General features: G+C 42.2%; 1 protein-coding gene across 2 annotated transcripts in view; it reads right to left on the minus strand.

The window, feature by feature from the left end:
- The window catches only part of ILRUN (inflammation and lipid regulator with UBA-like and NBR1-like domains), an 86,968-nt gene extending 67,238 nt beyond the window's left edge, over positions 1–19,730 (minus strand). Inside the window, exon 1 of one of the 2 annotated variants that reach the window (XM_084890001.1) lies at positions 19,367–19,730. In XM_084890001.1, coding sequence (XP_084746127.1) covers positions 19,367–19,524 — 158 coding nt within the window. In that variant the 5' untranslated portion in view covers positions 19,525–19,730. The remainder of the gene's footprint in view (positions 1–19,366) is intronic. The other variant, XM_084890002.1, reaches the window with a different exon arrangement.
- Between the last annotated feature and the right edge of the window lie 878 nt (positions 19,731–20,608).

A 20,608-nucleotide genomic window follows, 5' to 3' on the forward strand; every position in this document is an offset into this window, starting at 1 on the left:
CACATGATTGCCTTTATATGTGGAATCTAATGAACAAAATAAACTAACAAAATAGATTCAGAGACATGGAAGCAAGCAACAGAAGGAAGATTCTCACAGGGAAGGAGGGAGGGGTGGGAAGGGATTAACCAAATAACTGTATGCCTATATTCAAAACCCAGGGCCTGGCCAGCATGGCTCATTGGTTGAGCATCAGCCTATGAACCAAGAGGTTGTGGTTCAATTCCTGGTAAGGGCACATGACCGGTTGCAGGCTCAATCCCCAGTGTGGGGCATGCAGGAGGCAGCTAACTAATGACTCTCTCTCATCATTGATGTTTATATCTCTCTCTCCCTCTCCCTTCTCTCTGAAATCAATAAAAATGTAAAAAAATAAAGAAATAAAAAACATGGACAGAGACAATAGTGTGATGAAGATACCTAAGGAGAAAGAGGGAGTGGGGGGGGGGGGTGGCCAATGGAAGAAAAAAGGGGACATCTGTAATACTTTTAACAATAAAGATAAATTTAAAAAATAAAATTATTCAGAATAACAAAATATCAATTAAAAAAGATCACATTTTTTGACCTGCAAACTTAAAATTTTTAAATTCTAATATGATGCACCGATGAGGTATTAGTCACTCATACAGTAGTGGCAGTAATACAAATTAGTTCACATTTATGGAGGAAACAACAATTTGGCAATTAAGTATTAAGAGCATCAAGTCATGCTTATATTTAGCCCAGCAATCTAATTCTAGGAATATATCCTAAATAAATAATTAATGATGCAAGCAAAGATTTAGCTACAATGATGTTCAATACTGAGTTTCTATTAACAAAATACTAAATACAACTTAGACCAACAAAAAGGGATTATTAATTTTTTTATATACCTGTAATGGAATAGTATAAAGCCTTTAAGAGTGTAAAATCATATTAAGAATGAGAAAATGATCATAAGAGATTAAGGGAAAGCAGATTATTAATAGTGTGTACTAGTATACTGAAGAGTGTACCCCAAAATTCACATCCACCCAAACCTCAGAACATCCTTATTTGGAAACAGTCTTTACAGATGTAATTAGTAACAAGGTCATACTAGATTGGGTTGGGCCCTAAATCCAACTGACCGGTGTCCTTCGAAAGAGTAGGAGATGTGGAGACACACAAAGAAAGGTCACGTGGCTACTGAGGCAGAGACTATGAGGTATGCAGCTACAGGCCATGGGACACCAAGAAATGCCAGGAGCCAGAGAAGCTGGGAGGTAATGAAGGCTTCTTCCCTAGGTTCTTCAGAGGGAGCATGACCTGCTGATGCCTTGATCTCAAATTTCTAGCCTCCAGAACTCTATGAAAATAAATGTTTCATGCCACCCAGTTTGTTGGTATTTGTTATGGCAGCCCTAGAAATCAGTGTGTAAAACACACACACACACACACACACTAAGTTTAAGATATAGATAAAAAAGTTAAAATTGTTTATCTCTCAATCCTGAGTATGATTTATTTTTGTTTTCTTTTTGCTTATTGGCACTTTTAACTATTTTATATGACAGTTTTATTATGACATAAACCCTTTTATAGATATTTTTTAATTTGAAAAAAATGTAAAAAGGCACTCAAACCCAATTATAGTTATATGCAAACCCTATCATTCAGCCAGTTAGTTCCATTCTTTCAAAGCCTGTTATTAAAGTATTAAAAAAATTAAAAAGCAAAATTTACTTTACAAAATAAATGCTAATGACATTAGAAGGACATCTTGTATCATTCAATCAATCATTAATAGGTTCTTGCTCCACAATAGGCTGTGAATCACTGACCTCAAGCATAACACAAATGTGAACCCTCAGAAACACTATAGACCTACAGCTCAAACATCGGAAGAAAACACAACTGTTCATTTTTTAAAATGAGTCTTTTAGTAAATTCAGTGGGGATGCATTCCATACTTGAATAAACTGTCATCCCTGCCCCCAAGATATATATTAACTTTGGCAAATCATTAGAAAAACCACTTACAATATTAATTGCCTTTCCAACAAGTGAAAAAATAGTTTCATCTGCACAAGAGATTTAATAAGAGTTATATCTCTTCAGTGAATTTCAGTCTTGTTGCATTCCGGGTCCCTAAAAAATTCAACTTACCTGACAATATCTCTAGTAAGTAAATTCAGATGAGCAAATTACTAGATAGCTTAACACTTTGCTCTTAACACAGCAAAACAAAGTTTTAATAATTATATGTAACTAGGGGCCCGGTGCACAAAATTCATGCATCAGGGGTGGGGAGTCCCTCAGCCCAACCTGCCCCCTCTAACATACTGGGGGCCCTCAGGGGATGTTCTAAGCTGCAATCTGGCCTCCCTATGTGGGAGGCAACCTGGCTGATCAGGGGAAGGCACCAGCCATATCACCCCACTGCTGCAGCCACTGCCAGTCACCACAGCCACCAATGTTTTCATCAGACTCCAGTCCTTTCACCAAAGAAAAATGGCAACTTTCTTTAGGCATTTTCAAGATGTGTCTTTCATAGGATATGCCTGCCTTCCTTCCTTCCTTCCTGCCTGCCTGCCTGCCTTCCTTCCTTCCTTCCTTCCTTCCTCACCTGAGGATACGTTTCCATTGACTTTTAGAGAATGTGGAAGAGAAAGGGAAAGACAGAGAGTAACATCAAAGTGAGAGGAACACTTTGATTGGTTGCCTCTTGCAAAAGCTCTGATCTGGGCTCCGGCCAGGGAGGATTGCCCTTGATCAGAATCGAACCCAGACCAGCAGAGGCATTATCCATTGTGTCAAACTGGCTAGGGCAGGATAAGGCATTTCTTAGCCCTCCAGCAGCAGATCTTTCTCCAGAAGTGTGGTAGAAAAACCCTAGATCACCTTTTTGGATTTTTATTTCCCAAGTTACTAAGAATATTACCAATGGCATACAGGAAGCTTAGCCAATGTGCAGTTAGAAAAGGTGTTTCCTCTATAGTTCATACCAATCGCGGGCTGGACTCTGCATAGGCCTGAAGCTTTAGGCCTGGGCAGGGGCCCTCCAATTCCCTCTGATCACCGGCTCTGCCTCTGCCCAGGCTTGCCCAGGCCGAAAGCCTCTTGGGCAGGAGCGGAGCCCCAGCTCCCTGCCATTGATCACAGGGGGTCTGTTCCTGCCCAGGCCGAAAGCAGACCCCCAGCTCCCTGCAAACAATCGCAGGGGGTCCGCTCCTGCTCCAGGCCATAAGCCTCCCGGCCTTGAGCAGGAGTGGAGCCCCAGCTCCCTGCGATCAATCACACGGGGTCCGCTCCTGCTCCCTACGATGGATCACTGGGGGTCGGCTCCTGCTCCAAGCGGAGAGCCTCCTCCGGAGGCTTTTGGCCTTGAGCAGGAGCAGAACCCCAGCTCCTGCTCCCTACAATCCATCTCTGGGGATCCGCTCCTGCTCCAGGCCAAAAGCCTCCCACTCCTGCTCCATGCGACTGATTGCTGGGGGTCTGCTCCAACTTTCCGCCTTGAGCAGGAGTGGAGCCCCAGCTCCCTGCGATCAATCGCAGGGGGTCCGCTTCTGTCCAGGCCTTACTTCACAATGACCTGGGTGCCAGGATGTTCCTGGGACACTGGTGCTGGGCGCCTGTGTATGCAAATTAACCGCCATCTTGTTTGGGTTAATTTGCATAGTCATTCTGATTGGCTATGAGCGTAAAAAAAGTACGGTCAATTTACATGTTTGTCTATAATATTATTAGGTAAGATTACTGGATGACTTCCTGTTGTTTAATACATGAAGAAATTCCACTGTATCTGAAGAGACCAAAGTCCATCTCTAAATTGTTGATTAAAAAGCATCTATTTGATCAGGATATCTGAATACCTTGACAACTAATTTCCCTTCCTACTGAAGCAAAGGATGTATGTACAAGAACCATGGTACCCACTACTCTGAACAGAAAAATACAATTACTCAAATTGCAATACCATTGTGCATATATACGTATACATATGCACAGGAAATTGTGTGTGTGTGTGTGTGTGTGTGTGTGTGTGTATGTGTACATATCTATGTAGAATCCTATAGACTTGGAAATTCTCTAAAAGGTACAAAAGAAATAGTAGTGGCTATATCTGGAAAGCAGAGAGGATTTTTGCTTTTCACTTTTTATCTAAAGACTGCAAATTAGTGGCCCAAGCACCATATCCTACCTACGTGTATGCTTTATTTTGGCCCATATAGAGTTTTTTTTGTTTTTTTTTTTTTAATATATTTTATTGATTTTATACAGAGAGGAAGGGAGAGAGATAGAGAGCTCGAAACATCGATGAGAGAGAGTCATCGATCAGCTGCCTCTTGCACACCCCCTACTGGGGATATGCCCGCAACCAAGGTACATGCCCTTGACCGGAATCGAACCCGGGACCCTTCAGTCCCCAAGCCGACGCTCTATCCATTGAGCCAAACCGGTCCCGGCCCACATAGAGTTTTTTAAATATTTAAATTAGTTGTCAAAATCTGAAAATCAGTAAATTTCCCATAAAAATCTGAATTCCTGACTCTTGGGTGGGGGTGGGGAAAATATGTAAGAACACCAGGCCCCCATTCCAGCATGGCAGCATTTGACATAAGGCAAGAATCAGGTATCCTCTTTTAAAAAAGGCAAGTGCTTTTAGTTCACACACACTTTGATTATTCATGTTCCCCACCTGGCAACTATAGGGTGTTTTTTTTGTTTTTTTTTATTGAATTCAGAGAGAAAGAGAGAGAGAGAACATCAATGATGAGAGAGAATCATTGATGGGCCGCTTTTCCTGCACATCCCCTACTGGGGATCAATCCTGCAACCTAGGCATGTACCCTTGACCAGAATCGAGCCTGGGACCCTTCAGTCTACAGGCCAACACTCTATCCACTGAGCCAAACAGGCAGGGCAACTATAGACATTTTAGATTGAAACCCCTGTTTAGAACCTTCTAAACTGTTTAAACTTATTATGTGCTTATATTACTCTTTAAAGTTTTTCCTCAATGAAAAATACTGGCAAAGATCAAAGAGAACTTTAGAGAGTTTGCAAAATATTATTCTCCATTCACATCTAAATAACTGATACCTAATTTGAATACATTTTCTCATAAACTGGCTTACAGAGAGTATTCAGTACAAGAAAATATGCCTGGAAAGGTTGGTAGATAAGGTGGGGCCAATCTTTACAGGACTCAAATTGCTTCCAGAAAAAAATATTCTTATTGTTACTTATATATTAATTTTCTTTCAAGTCATGTAGAAATTATTAGCAACATTTAAATTTCATGCTCAAATCTACAAACAAAAAAGCCTGAAAAGGAGTTAGTTTGTAGGACTTTGTTTCTCTAACAGCACTATACTTGGACATTTCCATTAAAATGAAGCCTTTACTCCCATCTCTTCATTCATGACCTCAAGAAATATTTGCTGAGCATCTACTATATACAAAGCATTGCATCAGATGCTTAGGGAGAAGGCTGTTAAGGGATGTAACATCATGGCATATGATGTTACAAAAAGCAATACTATTTCATGAGACATAAAGAGAGGAAAAAACAGCATTCTAGATAAAAGAAAAAAGTTTTAAATTGGGAAGCAAAAGTATGTACCTGGAAATGAGCAGCAGACCAGTTTGAATGGGGCACAAAAAAGGAGTTCAGCACGAAGACATGACAGAAAGGTAGAGGCAGACAAGTTGGAATCAATCTTTGGAGGACCCTGAATGTCAAGCTAAAGCTCTCTGCTCTCTCTCTGGTACACACACTGTTTAAAGATTGCTTAGAAAAGAAGGACCCGCTCAAAGCTATGACTTAGAAAGATTGATCTGGTAGTAATATGTCCATAAAATGGACTAGAAGCAAGAAAGCCCGATGGAGAAAACCAATATGAAACTATTCCTATGTTACCCTGTTTGAGTAATAACACAATCTACAAACTAAAGTGGTGGCAGAAGGAATGGAAAAAAGAAACAGTTGGGAGGCGCACTGCAGAGTGGAAATGAACTGGGTCTGGCAAACGATCTGGGGTGTCCAGGAAAAAGGGGGCATGGGAAATAACTCAGTTCAAGCCTAATGCTTGGGGGAACAGGGAAAAGACAGAAGAAAAGCTGGTTGGGGATGGGTAAGAGGATAAAGTGGCCTTTTAAACACATTTAGTTTGGGGTACTTATAGGCCATCTGGAAGGTTTTCCTCCCCATTAGTCTATCTGCACTCTTTTCTGGCCCAAGTTTTAGTAATAAAGAGAGTAAAATATACATGTAATACAAGTAAATAATATTTTTAATGAAGAGTTAATGAGAAGCCTGTCCCAGAGTATATAACATGACAAAAATTTAAACTTGATAGAATAAAGTTGACCTCAAAACATATACAAAAATTAATTCAAAATGAATCAATGACCTAAATATAAGAACAAAAAGCATTAAACTTTTAGAGTAAAACATAGGTAAATAAATCTTCATAATCTTGGATTGGCAATGGATTATTAGATATAATACCAAAAGCACAAGCAACAAAAAAGTTAGGTAAATTGGACCTCATCAAAATTAAAAACATTTGTGTATTAAAGGACATTTACCAAGAAAATGAAAGACACCTATTAAATGGGAGAAAATATCTGCAAATCACAAATAAGAGTCTAGTATACAGAATATTTATATATAAACTCTTACAACAAAAAGATAACCCAGTGTTTAAAAAAGCAACGGACTTGAATAGATATTTTTCAAAGAAGATATATAAATGGCCAACAAGTATATGAAAATACATTAATACCATTGGTAATTAGAGAAATGCAAATAAAATTCACAATGAGGTACCATTTCATACGCATTAGAATGGCTGTAATTAAAAAAAAGGAAAATAAGTGCTGATAAGGGTGTGGAAAACCCTCCTACATTGCTAGGGGGAATGTAAAATGATTCAGTCACTGTGGAAAACTTTGACGGTTCCTCAAAAGTTAAACATAGAATTACCATAAGACCCAACAACTCAACTGTTAGGTATATACCCAAAAGAACTGAAAACAGGCACTCAAAGAAATACATGTACATACATACTCACAGCAGCACTATACACAATAGCCAAAGGATGGAAATAGCTTAAGTGTTCACCAATATATGAATGGACCAATTGTGGAATAACCATACACTGGAATATTGTTCACCAATAAAAAGGAATAAAGTACTGCCTACCCAGTTTTGCTCAGTGGATAGAGCATCAGCCTGCAGACCAAAGGGTCCTAGTTTTGATTCCAGTCAAGGGCATTGGTTGCAGGCTCCTCCCTGGCCCACGCCCTGGTAGGGGCACATGCAGGAGGCAACCAATCGATGTGTTTCTCTCATCAATGTTTCTGTCTTTCCCTCTCTCCCACTCTCTCTGAAAACCCATGGAAAAATATCCTTGGGTGAGGATTTTAAAAAAATAATGTCCAAAGCAAGAACTCCAAACCTTTAAAATGTAATAGAATGTACAACACTCTACCACCGAATATCATACAATCCTAAAACCGCTGCTTGGCACACATTTTATATATATAGATATAGATATAGATATAGATATAGATATAGATATAGATATAGATATAGATATATAGATATATAGATATATAGATATATATTTCATTGATTTTTACCGAGAGGAAAGGAGAGGGAGAATCAGAAATTGATGAGAGAGAAATATCAATCATCTTTGGCATACATTTTTTAAGAAAACTAGTATTGCCGAAACCGGTTTGGCTCAGTGGATAGAGCATCAGCCTGCGGACTGAAAGGTCCCGGGTTCGATTCCCGTCAAGGGCATGTACCTTGGTTGCAGGCACATCCCCAGTAGGGGGTGTGTAGGAGACAGCTGATCAATGTTTCTCTCACATCGATCTTTCTAACTCTCTCTCTTCCTTCCTCTCTGTAAAAAAATCAATAAAATATATTTAAAAAGAAAAAGAAAACTAGAATTAATATCAAGTTTTATCTGTCATAAAGGGACTTTTCCTAGATTCACACATATAACCCAGAGAGTTTATCATAAACTCATTTAGCATTGCAGGTGGCTGTGAAATGAATTAAGACCAAGCAGAGGAAGCACTGTGAGATGATACACTACATTTTCACATCTAGATTCTGATTTAACTTTATTTTATTTTACTTTATTTTATTTTATTTTATTTATTTTCTTGCCTTTGACAATGTTGAGATAGTCAACAGGTCACAGTTTTACAAAAACGTTCTCCCAAGTTAAGTTTTCTAGAAAATACCTGTACAATCCATGATGGGCACAGATATATAGTATTCCACAAAATACTGCTTCCTAAAGATACCTGGAGGCAACCTAAGATACTGCAACAAACTGCAAAACCCTAGCATAATGGCTAGGAGGGAGAGAAACAGTCAATGTCTATACTCTAGTGAAAGATATTTTACTTACACTGAGAAATAAGGCCAATATTAGCTGCTAAGCTAATGTCCTCTAAAAATCTATGAGTATTACCTGTATTTGACTCTTGTCATAAATGCTAACATACAACTCACTTTAAAAACATAACAGAGCCAAAACCGGTTTGGCTCAGTGGATAGAGCAGCCTGCGGACTGAAAGGTCCCAGGTTCGATTCCGGCCAAGGGCATGTACCTTGGTTGCGGGCACATCCCCAGTGGGGGGTATGCAAAAAACAGCTGATTGATGATTCTTTCTAACTCTCTAACCCTCTCTTTTCCTCTCTGTAAAAAATCAATAAAATATATATATTTTTAAAAAACACATAACAGAGCCAGAAAGAACCAAAATGGTGGTGTAGGTAAAAGCTGGTACTTGCCACCTCCCACAATCACATCAAAATTACAAACTAAAATACAGAACCACCATCGTTCAGAACTACCTGAAATCTGGCTGAATGGAAACCTTGCAACTAGAGAAGTAAAGAAGAAAGCACCCTGAGACTGGTAGGAGGGGCAGAGGCACAGAACCGCTTGGTCCATCATTCACATTTGGTGTTTTTTTTTAATCAGGAGGGATATCTCAGCTGCAGAGGCCTCCAGTGTGAAGCAACGGGTGCCAGCCCCACACTAGACCCCTCAGCCCACGGTTCCAGTGCTGGGAAGAGAAGTACCCATAACTTCGGGCTGTAAAAACCAGTGCAAATTGTGGGTGAGTGCACAAGAGGCTACTAGAGTCTCAGGCAGTTCCTCTTAAAGGGCTGGTAAACAAACTTACACAGTCCCACTCCCTCTGAGCTCCAGTGCTGGGTGGCTTTGGGAGAATCAGGGACATATGAGGAGGAACTACTGGACTGCTGGCACCAGGGCAGGAACTCAGGAGTGGTATTCTCCCAGATGGGGGTGCTCACAAGGGTCATTGTTCCTGTGCTGGGACCTCCCCTATTCACAGAGCTGACTGGCAAGCCATATCTGAATTTCCATCAGCATATCTCACACTGTTCACTCTGCCCTGTTGATTCCCTGAGACCCAGCCCCACTAACTTGCAGCACCACTCAAGCTGTTTGCAGCTGCTTTTCCATTTGAATGGCCTATCATGGCTCAGGCTTCAGACTTTCCTAAAATCAAACAAGCAGCAACTGGTAGCAGCGTGTCCCAATCTATCAATAAGAAGCCCATGACCTGGCACCAGCACCAGCCTGACTTGTTTCACAGCTGGACATCGCCTGGGCTCTTCCTAGCCTCATACAAGTAGCAGACATCTGCAGATCTCTCTGTATCTCCTGTCAGGTGGCCCCAGAGCCAGTACACCTGCTGGACTGGACAACTTCAGACCAACTGGATTACAATTCTACACATCTGCACAAGACACATGCAGGGGGCAGACTCAGTGAGCACCAAAACCCCACTCAAGCAAGTCCTGCTCTGAGAGTGTCTCCTACACCAGTGTTTCCCAACCTTCTCTCATGATGAGAATCACCTGGTGGAGTTGTTAAAACACAGATTCCTGAATCCCAACTAAGAAGTGCTAAACTAGAATTTTTGAGAACATATAGGTAAAATTGCATACCTAACTTAGTGCTCTGTATATAAAATCTGTCTTAGAGCACTAGTTAAGTATACAATTTTACCTATATGTTCCCAAAAATTCTAGTTTAGCACTTCTTAGTTGGGATTCAGGAATCTGTGTTTTAACAACTCCACCAGGTGATTCTCATCATGAGAGAAGGTTGGGAAACACTGTCCTACACAATAGCTCTTCCACTATAGTCACAGCTGGTCTTCACAGTCAATTGGCTTGGAGGCCAACTCCCAATGACGCCAACAGCAATCAAAGCTCAATTACAACAAGACTTTGCACACAGCCCACACAGAGGCACACGAAAGTGCCCAGCTCAGGGGACTGGGGAAGCTGAGCCACTGGACCACACTAAGGCCAATCTACCAATTCCAGGAGACATAATAGCTCTACCTAATACAAAGAAACAAACACAGGGAAGCCGCCAAAATGCAGAAAAAGAAACATGTCACAGATGAAAGAATAAAAGAAATCTCCAGGGGGGAAAAATAGCAAATACACTAAATGAAATAGAAGCAAGCAAACTACAGAGTTCAAGGTTGCTCAAAGATCTTAATGAGAGTTTCAAGAGACTTAGTGAGACTTACAAGAATATTAGTGAGAATGTCAAAGACATGAAAAAGAACCAGTTAGAAAGCAAGCATACACTAACTGAAACAAGCATGTCAAACTCGTGGCAGATGGACCGCATGCTATGAGTCTGACAAGCTTGAACTAAAATGAATAACTTATAGGGATTCAACGAAGAGTAGAGGATTCCAAGAATCAAATCAATGACTTAGAATATGAGGAAGCAAAAAACACCCAATCAGAAGAGAAAAAAGAATCCAAAAATATGAAGACAGTGTAAGGAGCTTCTGGGACAACTTCAAGCGTGCCAACATCCAAATTATGAGGATGCCAGAAGGAAGAAGAGAAAGAGCAAAATATTGAAAAGCTATTAGAAGAATGATGACAGAAAACTTCCACTACCTGGTAAAAGAAACAGACTTACAAGTTCAGGAAGTGTAGAGTCCCAAACAAGAGGAACATAAAGAGGCCCACCCCAAAACACATCATAATTAAAATGCTAAGGGTTAAAGACAAAGAGAATTTTAAAAGCAGCAAGAAAAAAGCAACTAGTTACCTACAAGAGAGTGCCCATATGACAGCTCATTTCTCAACAGAAACTTTCTCTTTCTCTCTATCCCTCTCTTGCTCTCTCTCTCTCTCAAAAAAAAAAAAAAAAAAAAATCAATGGAAAAATATTCTTGGGTGAGAATTTAAAAAAAGAAGAAAAACATAACAGAGCCCTGGCTGGATATCTCAATTGGTTAGTGTCATCCTGATAAGATAAGATTTGTTCAATCTCTCATTAGGGCACCAATGAATGCACAACAAAGCAACATTCTTTCACTATCTCTAAAATCAATAAACAATCTAAAAAACATAACAAAGACAACTGATTTTGAAGGCCAGAAGGAAATTAAAAAAAAATTTTTTAATGTATTTTCATTGCCTTCAGAGAAGAAGGGAGAGGGAGAGGGAGAGAGGAAGAGAGGGAGAGAGGGAGAAAGAGAAACATCAATGATGAGAGAATCACTGATCGGCCGCCTCCCACATGCCCCCCCACTGGGGATGGAGCCTGCAACCCTGACAGGAACAGAACCCAGGACCCCCCAGTCCGCAGGCTGACACTCCATCCCCTGGGCCAAAACAGTCAGGGCTTGGTTACATTATTTAACAATGAACTGTACACTTAAAATTGGTTAGAATATATTTTGTTATGTATATTTTACCACAATTTTTAAAAAATCATATATAAACTCTCCTCTGACTCCTGTTAGTTACCCCTGAAAAAAACATATAAATGTATTAGACTACCTTTAAGGATGAAGAAACCATTAAATTGAATGTGTTTAAATTACAAATGGTTGGGGGGGGGGGGGGCCAATGGTATATGTACACAGATAATTTGTTTTAATAAATAAATAAGTAAATAAATTGCAAATGGTTGGAAACTTTCAGTGATTTGAACAGAAGCTTTTTAGCCCCGTAAGAATAATGTCCATTAGATATTCTCCAACTCTAAAGTGGAATAAGCAAATTTAAAAAAAAAAGCTTAAATTGTAGTAAAAGAAACTTAAGTTTTGGCATAATTCTAACTAGCAAAGTAATTAAACATTATACGATATCATACAAATTTCTGTCCTCAGAGACACAAGAATAAGCTCTCTTGGAAGGGTTATATGCAATTCTGTAGGCAAAACTGGAATGAACTACAGAATCTCTTAAACCAACTTCCAATTAAGAAATCCAGGTTCTATATTCACAGCCCAATAGTATCACTGCAAGATTCTCCACCTACAGAGTGGGCGGAGATAGAAGAGGGTGGGGGGTAAATGGTGATGAAAAGAGACTTGACTTAGGGTGGCGAATACACAGTACACAGTTGATGTGCTATAGAATTATACACTTGAAACCTATATAATTTTATTAACCAATATCACCCCAATAAATTCAATAAAAAATATTCCAGCTATAAAAAGATATACTAATCTACCAGACATTTCAGTTTGGTTTCAGATACTGTTTTTTCACTACACCATTTATTCATTTTATGCACTGATAAATTGGAACTGAAAATTGGCTACTTTTGTTAGAGGCAATTCTACCCATTTCCAGCAGCATGCCAGCTCAAATATAAACACTATAAAAAATGCTTAAACTGAAATGATACTTGGTTCTAAAATAAATAAAGAGGGGGAAACCAAGATGGCAGCTTAGGTAAGCATCTAAACTGCCGCCTAGCACAACAATCTCAAAACTACTACTAAAAGACAGAACGGACGTCATCCAAAACCACAGGAAAGCTGGCTGAGTGGGAAATCTACAACTAGAAAGGAGAGAGGCTCACGGATCACAGGAGCCGCAAAGCCCTGAGGTAGGAGATGTGCGTGCAGAGAGGAAGGGTGGCTGAGTGCTTTGCTGGTGGGAGGGGAAAGGAAGCTCCCAACTGCACTATACCCCAGTTCTGACTGCACTGAACCGCAGCCCAGCCAAAACCCCGTGGACCCAGGCTCATACGGGTGGAGTCTGGACTGTAGAGAAAGGCACCCGGAGACTCAAGAGACTGGGAGACTCAGGGGAGCCCGGGAGCCGCAGCAGGCAGGGTCTAGAGTTGTGCGCGAGTAAGTGCATGCAGAGAGGTCTGACTAAGGAGCTTGCTGCAGCCTCTCCATAGCGGAAGGAGTTGGAAGCTCCTTCCTGCACTGAATCCCAATTCCAATTGCACTGAGCACAGAAACCCAGTTCTGGGCGAGCCCCTGGAGCACCCACGCTCTTACAAGGGGAATCTGGACTGTCAGGCAGAAACTCAGGGGATCTGTGGAAGGCAGAGATTGAAGGCGCACGTACAAGGGCAGGACTGACAGGAAGCCAAGACTGTCAGCTCAGCCCTGAGACTCCGCCCCATCCAAGCTGAGCACAGAGGCTTTTGCAATTTTGCAAGTCTGATCCTATAAGACTGCCTCCAATACAGAAGGTATCCCGGCATAGAAACAGCTGATACTCACATCCAATTGGCCTATTAGTCAATTCCTCCCAGTGATACCAACAACAATCAAGTCTTAACTACAACAAGGCTGTAAAGGGGAGCACCAAGAGTGTCTACCTCAGATAACTGGGGAGGCTGACTCACGGGTCCATATAAGACATCAAATACACAAAGCCACCCTACCAACTCAAGGAAGCAGCGAAAATGAGGAGACAAGGAAACAGATCTCAAATGAAAGAAATGGAGGAGAACAAAAGACTGGATATAGAGTTCAAAACAATGGTTATAAGGTTTTTCAAGAATTTCCTTAAAAAGGACAATAAATTTAATGAGACCCTCGAGGATATGAAAAAGGACCAACTAGAAATTAAACATATACTGACTGAAATAAAAAATATTATACAGAAACCAAACAGCAGACTAGAGAAACGCAAGAATCAAGTCAAAGATTTGGAATACAAAGAGGCAAAGAACACTCCTCCAGAGAAGCAAGAAGAGAATCCAGAAAGTTGAAGATGGTGTAAGGAGCCTCAGGAACAACTTCAAGTGTACCAACATCAGAATTATGTGGGTTCCAGAAGAGGAGAGAGCAAGATACTGAAAACCTATTTGAAGAAATAATGTCAGAAAATTTACCCCACCTGGTGAAACAAATAGACTTACAAGTACAGGAAGTGTACAGAACCCCAAACAAGAGGAATCCAAAGAGGACCACACTTGCAAGACACATCATAATTAAAATGCCAAGGGCAAAAGACAAAAAGAGGATCTTACAAGCAGCAAGAGAAAAGCAATTGTTTACCTATAAGGGAGCACCCATATGACTATCATTTGATTTCTCAACAGAAACTATGCAGGCCAGACGGGAGTGGCAAGAAATATTCAAAGTGATGAATAGCAAGGACCTACAACCACGATTACTCTACCCAGCAAAGTTATCCTTCAGAATTGAAGGGCAGAGAAAGAACTTCACAGATAAGAAGTAGTTCATCACCACCAAACCAGTATTATATGAAATGCTGATAGGTATTCTTTAAGAAGAGGAAGAAGAAAAAAATAAAGATAAAAATTATAATCAACAAATAAATATATATCAACAAGTGAATCTTGCCAAAACCGGTTTGGCTCAGTGGATAGAGCGTCGGCCTGCGGACTGGAAGGTCCCGGGTTTGATTCCTGTCAAGGGCATGTACCTTGGTTGAGGGCACATCCCCAGTAGGGGGGATGCAGGAGGCAACTGATCAATGATTTTCTCTCATACATATTTCTAACTCTCTATCCCTCTCTCTTCCTCTCTGTGAAAAATCAATAAAATATATATTTTTTTAAAAACAAGTGAATCTAAAAATCAAGTGAATTAAAAATCTGAGAAAATAAGCTGGTGAATATAATAGAATCAGCCGCAAAGAAAGTGAGTGGATTGATAATCAGGGGAAAAGGGTTTGGGGGGGTGCAGGAAGAAACTGGACTAAAATTGTACACCTATGGATGAGAACAATGGGGGCGTGAGGTAAGGGCAGAGGGTGGGGTGGGATGGGAACTGGGTGGAAGGGAGCTATGGGGGGGGGGAATAATTGTAATAATCTGAGCAATAAAGATTTATCAAATTTTTAAAAATGAATAATTTTCTGACAAAAATCACCTTTTTAAAATACCCTGTTATTTGAATTTAAGAACAAATCTATTTTTGAGGCAAAAAAAATAAAATAAAATGAATAAAGATAAATATCTACATAATGCACACCTAACCTAAGAATAAGCAAAAAAATAATAATAATAATAAAATTAAAAAATCTGTGCTTACAGGGTAGAAAATTAATAAGGCCAAAACATTCCATTTAAACTAGTTTTTCAACAGCTTCTTAGAAAGTTGTTACAAACAAAAATCTTACTTTGGAAAACAAAAACAGTCTTTCCAACTCATTTTAAGAGACTTATAACCTTCATTTAAAAAAATTTTTCTTTGAATTCTCACCTGAGGATATGTTTTTTGGTATTTTTTTAAAATATATTTTATTGATTTTTTTTTACAGAGAGGAGAGAGGGATAGAGAGCTAGAAACGTCGATGAGAAAGAAACATCGACCAGCTGCCTCTTGCACACCCCCTACTGGGGATGTGCCCGAAACCAATGTACATGCCCTTGACCGGAATCGAACCTGGGACCTTTCAGTCCACAGACCGATGCTCTACCACTGAGCCAAACCAGTTTCGGCTATGTTTTCCATTTAGGGAGAGAAAGAGAGAAACATTCCCAACCAGGGATCAACAGGCAACAGGTCTTGTTTTGTTTTGGTTTTTGGTTTTTTTTTGTTGGTTTTTTTTGTGGGGTTTTTTTTGTTTGTTTTTTTGTGTGTGTGTGTTTTTTTTTGGGGGGGGGGGTTGTTAATCTTCACCAGAAGATACCTTTCCATTGATTTTTAGAGAAAGTAGAAGGGGGGGTGGGGGGAGACACATTAATGTGAGAGAGCCACATCGATTGGTTGCCTCCCACAGGCGTTCTGACCAGGGATGAGGATTGAGCCTGCAACCTGCAACTGTGGTACATGCCCTTGACTAGAATGGAACCCTCCATCCTTTAGTCCACATGTGTCAAACACAAGGCCGGCGGGCCAAATCCAGCCCGCCAGGCCTTGCAATGTGGCCCGCACCACGCTGTCATCACTGCACTCCGCTGTCAGTTTATGACATTGTCAGTTTATGACTGTTCAGTAAACCATTCGGCCCGCGATTTAGGCTGGATTTTAGATTCTGGCCCCTTCTCTGATTGAGTTCGACACCCCCACTTTAGTCCAAGTGCCAAGGCTCTATCCACGGAGCCAAAATGCTAGGGCAACCGGCACCATTCTTGGTGTATGGATGACTCTCCAACCCAGACACCCAGTCAGGGCTTAAAATATTTTTTAATTTTCTGCATTATTTTTTAACAGTCATCAGACAACTGACTGGTGGTTATTTATTACGACCAGAAGCAGGCACTTATGAAGTCACAGGAAGGTAAATTATCCTAAACCCAACAGGTTAACTACAGCAGTTTGAGAGCTATTTTGCCAACCATCTCAACAGGTCCCAGTTAGACATTAAGTGAAACTTAAAACAATAAATTTCTAGATTCTAGAGATTTGCTTAAACAAGTTTTTTTCAACAAGTATGCATCCTTGCATGTATTTTTTAACTAGATTTTGTTAATTATGACGTATATTTGTTTAAAACAAAAGTTTAACAAGACAGAGTTAGCCAGGTCAACATAGGAATCAAAAACACAATACTGAATTATTGGGCTAACTGCTTTCATTGAAAAGAATAACAAGCCTCACTGCTTTCAGTTCATAAATGATTTTTCTTTTTATAATCAAAGAAAATAAAAAACATGACTTCTTCAACCAAAAAATAATGTGGCTTAGCCGAGACCGGTTTGGCTCAACGGATAGAGCGTCAGCTTGGGGACTGAAGGGTCCCGGGTTCGATTCCGGTCAAGGGCATGTACCTTGGTTGCGGGCATATCCCCAGTGGGGGGTGTGCGGGAGGCAGCTGATCGATGACTCTCTCTCATCGATGTTTCTAACTCTCTGTCTCTCTCCCTTCCTCTCTGTACAAAGTAAATAAAATATATTTATTAAAAAATAATAATAATAAAATAAAACAAAAAATAATGTGGCTTAAAACTATCACTTAATTGCTATTCTGTTTTAAAACCAGAATAAATTTCTTAATGGCTCACTCCTTTGTTCATACCTTATTTTATTCAGAGAAAATATCTTATCAGAATATATACCACTCTTGTGTCTTTGAGCCTAATAATTTTTCTAAAAATTCAAATAAAATTTTATCATGCAACTATGATTTTTGTTGTTGTTTTTTTTCCTCACCCACACTGGGTCTCATCTTTCACAACACTTAAAAACAAACAATCCTAGTTGTTAAACACACACACACACACACACACACACACACCTCAAGCATATAAAATTCATTACACTAGTTTTGCAGCCATAGTAATTGTGCTAGTAAATACTGACTCTAAAGAACTAAAAACTAATTTATTAGGGCAGGGTTTGACTCACAAGGGGGTGGGGAGAATAATGGTCTCCCCTACCAAACTGGCAGCAATCTGCCAAGTTCCCTTTGCCGAACTAGTGTGAACACGGAAGGAAAAGAGCCCGGTGGGAAAGAAGGCGGGCAAGAAAACAGCCCTCCTCAAGATAGCTTTATCAGTGTTTTCAGTAATCCCTGTCACTCTATTTAAACACCATAGTTTGGTGTTTAGAAAAGTATTGGAGGTTAGAGTCCCGGCTTGAGATCACCCTAGACATAAAAGATACAAGTGGTGCTGACAAATGCTTCTTTAGTCCTAAAGACTAGCTCCTGCATTCAATGCCTCAGAGTTTTCTAAACATCTAGAAATTCAATCCCTTTTGCTGTAACCATCAACTTTAAAGCTAAAATAATAGAACTGACCAATGACGCTGAACAGAAGGGGAAAAAAATCCACACATCCCCTTTGCAGGCACAACTACAAGGTTCCCATCATTAGTAAAATGAGCATCTTTCAGGATAGGACTAGATGAGGAATGGGATAAAGACTAGGCTTACAGCCTCTTTTTTTTTTTTTCCCCTGCCAGTGCCTGAGGCATTTGGTGGGCATGGGATAAAGGGGAGGCTAGTTGTACAAGTGATGCCAAAAGAAACAAGATTCCACATGTCGGGGGACTGCCCAACACAGAGAGCAAAGGGCATTCATTCCCTGGCTTTTTGACCAAAGAAAGATGAGTTGCTTTTCCTAAAATCTTTTCAAAGGAAGTCTAATGGCCTCCACTTTCTCACTCTCCCTGAGTGAACCAACAATCCCTCCTCAGAGAACAGGAGGAAGCCCTGCTTATCAAAAACACCAAGTGCTCCATCCAAAGCCAAGAAACACTCCTTAGTCTCAGTGCCATGGTCTTCTGCCCCATTCCAGGCTTCTACAGGGAGACTCCAAGCTAAAAACACCTGGTTCCCAACCTGAGCCAAGTTCTCCGTTTCCCCAAATATCTACCCACCCAGCTTTCCCTCGACTAAGCCCAGAACTCTCCATATTCCAGCATTCTGGAGCAGAGGGCCCTGGTCCCCTCAAAAGGTTCCCTTCCCCAAGACAAACTCCTCCCCTTCACTTTTCTTCAAGTGTTTCCCAGCACTGCCCCAGGTCTAATGCTTCCAGTCCTCCATTAGCCAATCTACTAGTTACTAGTAACTAGTATAGTAACTAGTAGATCCCACCCCTCCCTGGCACTACTCTTCCGAAAGTCGTACACACGTACACACATACACATACACACCACACACACATATGTTCTCTACTCCTGATTCCCGAGCCCCAGGTTCCTCCAAGCACCTAACACGTCCCGAGTTTCCCCTCATCCCTGTCTTCCTCACCCCTAACTCCACACGCGAAGCTTTTTCCACTCCCCAAATTCAGATTTCCTGTGCTTTCTACTCTTAGCCAACACCGAGCCCTCTTCCCCCCAAATCTACCGTAACCTGAGGCTCAGGTCTGTCTCCTCGTCCCGCGTTCCACGGCGCCCAAGACTCCTCGGAACCTCAGGACGCTCCCCACCATCTCCCCCGCCCCTCCTGCTTTCCGCGGACCCCAACACTCCTCGTACGTCCTCTCGAACCTGCTCAACCCCCACATTTCTCCCATGCCCTCCGGGTTCCCCCCACACACACACGCCTTTCCCGCCCCGGAAAGGGGTGCCCCTCAGAGCCCGCCCGGCCCGCCCAGCCGCGGGGCTCGGGTGTCCCTCCCTCCCTCGGGGCCCCGAGGCCGCTGCCAACGCCGGCGCGGCGAGGCCGGCTCACCAGTTGGTCATGTCCAGGAAGAAGGCGCAGCCGGCCGGGTTGAGCTGGAAGCCGAGCAGCCGCTGGAACTCGGAGATGAGCACGTCCTTGTCGGTGGTGCCCAGACAGCTGAACTTCTGCATCAGCTCGGGGTCCAGGTCCACGTCCATGCCCTCCATGTCTGGGGCCGAACAGCGCTCCCCGCCTCCTCGCGCCGAGCCGCCGCCGCGCCTTCGGGCCCGGGGACCAGGGGGGGCCGCTGCTGCCGGCGCCGCCCGCTCCTCTGAGTAGGCCCCGGGCCTCTCACCGCCTCATACGGGTAAACTCACTCCGCACTCGCGCGCTCCCCCCCTCCCACCCCCCCCTCGCAGCCGCCTCTGCCGCCGCCGCCTCTCGCTTCTCCACCGCCTCCGCCTCCACCCGCGCCGCGCCCACTGCGCAAGCGTCGCCCGCTAGGCCCCGCCCCTTCCTCCCCGGAAGCCCGCCCCTCAGTGGCGTCACAACCCCGTGACGTCCCCCGCGTGACCTCACCGCGGTGAAGCGCGAGAGCGGGAAGTAAGCAGGCAAGGCCCCGCCCAGCGGGAGGCGGCGGCTGGCGACTCGTGGCCTGACCTTCGCCTCGCCCCGCCCCATCCTCAAGGGGCGGAGGGAAAGCCGGGGTTTGGGGGAGAAGTTTCCGGCTCTTCGCTTAGGACAGCTCCGCCATTTTGTAGATGAGGGAACTTCTTCAAAAAGTTCCGAGAAGAGACCATGGCAAGGTCAAGTACCGGAGAGCACCCCGGGACCCAGTCCTCCCAGCCAGGAGTTTGCCCTTCGCGTTGGGAGGACTTGTTTGCTTAAGTTTACAGAGCTGCTGTCCCAGAGGGATTCTGCTGTAAGACCTGGTTTCCCGGCCCCCTCGGTGGTGATTGCTACAGTGGATTCGTGCAGTTTCTGTTATGCAATGGTACTGGCTAGTCTGGGGAAGTAAAGATGGCCTTGGTGTAAACATCAATCACAGGCCCAAACAAACGCCTCACATAATTGGTCAAGACCAACCCTCTTAAAGATTAAGTCACGAGAATTTAGAATGCCTTGTTCTGTTTTTAAACTAGAAGGCAAAAGTAAATAAATAGAAATAAAGTAGAAGGCCTTGATCAGGTAGCTATATGGTACATCTACCTGATCAAGGCCCCAATTCAAGATCAAAGAATGAGAGAGGAAACATAGGAACCATCTTGTCTACCCCCTTACATTTCTTCATTCAGGAAGTGCTTTTCAACA

Source organism: Pipistrellus hanaki, assembly GCF_964339955.1.
Source record: "Pipistrellus hanaki genome assembly, chromosome: 7".
NCBI lineage: Eukaryota > Metazoa > Chordata > Mammalia > Chiroptera > Vespertilionidae > Pipistrellus > Pipistrellus hanaki.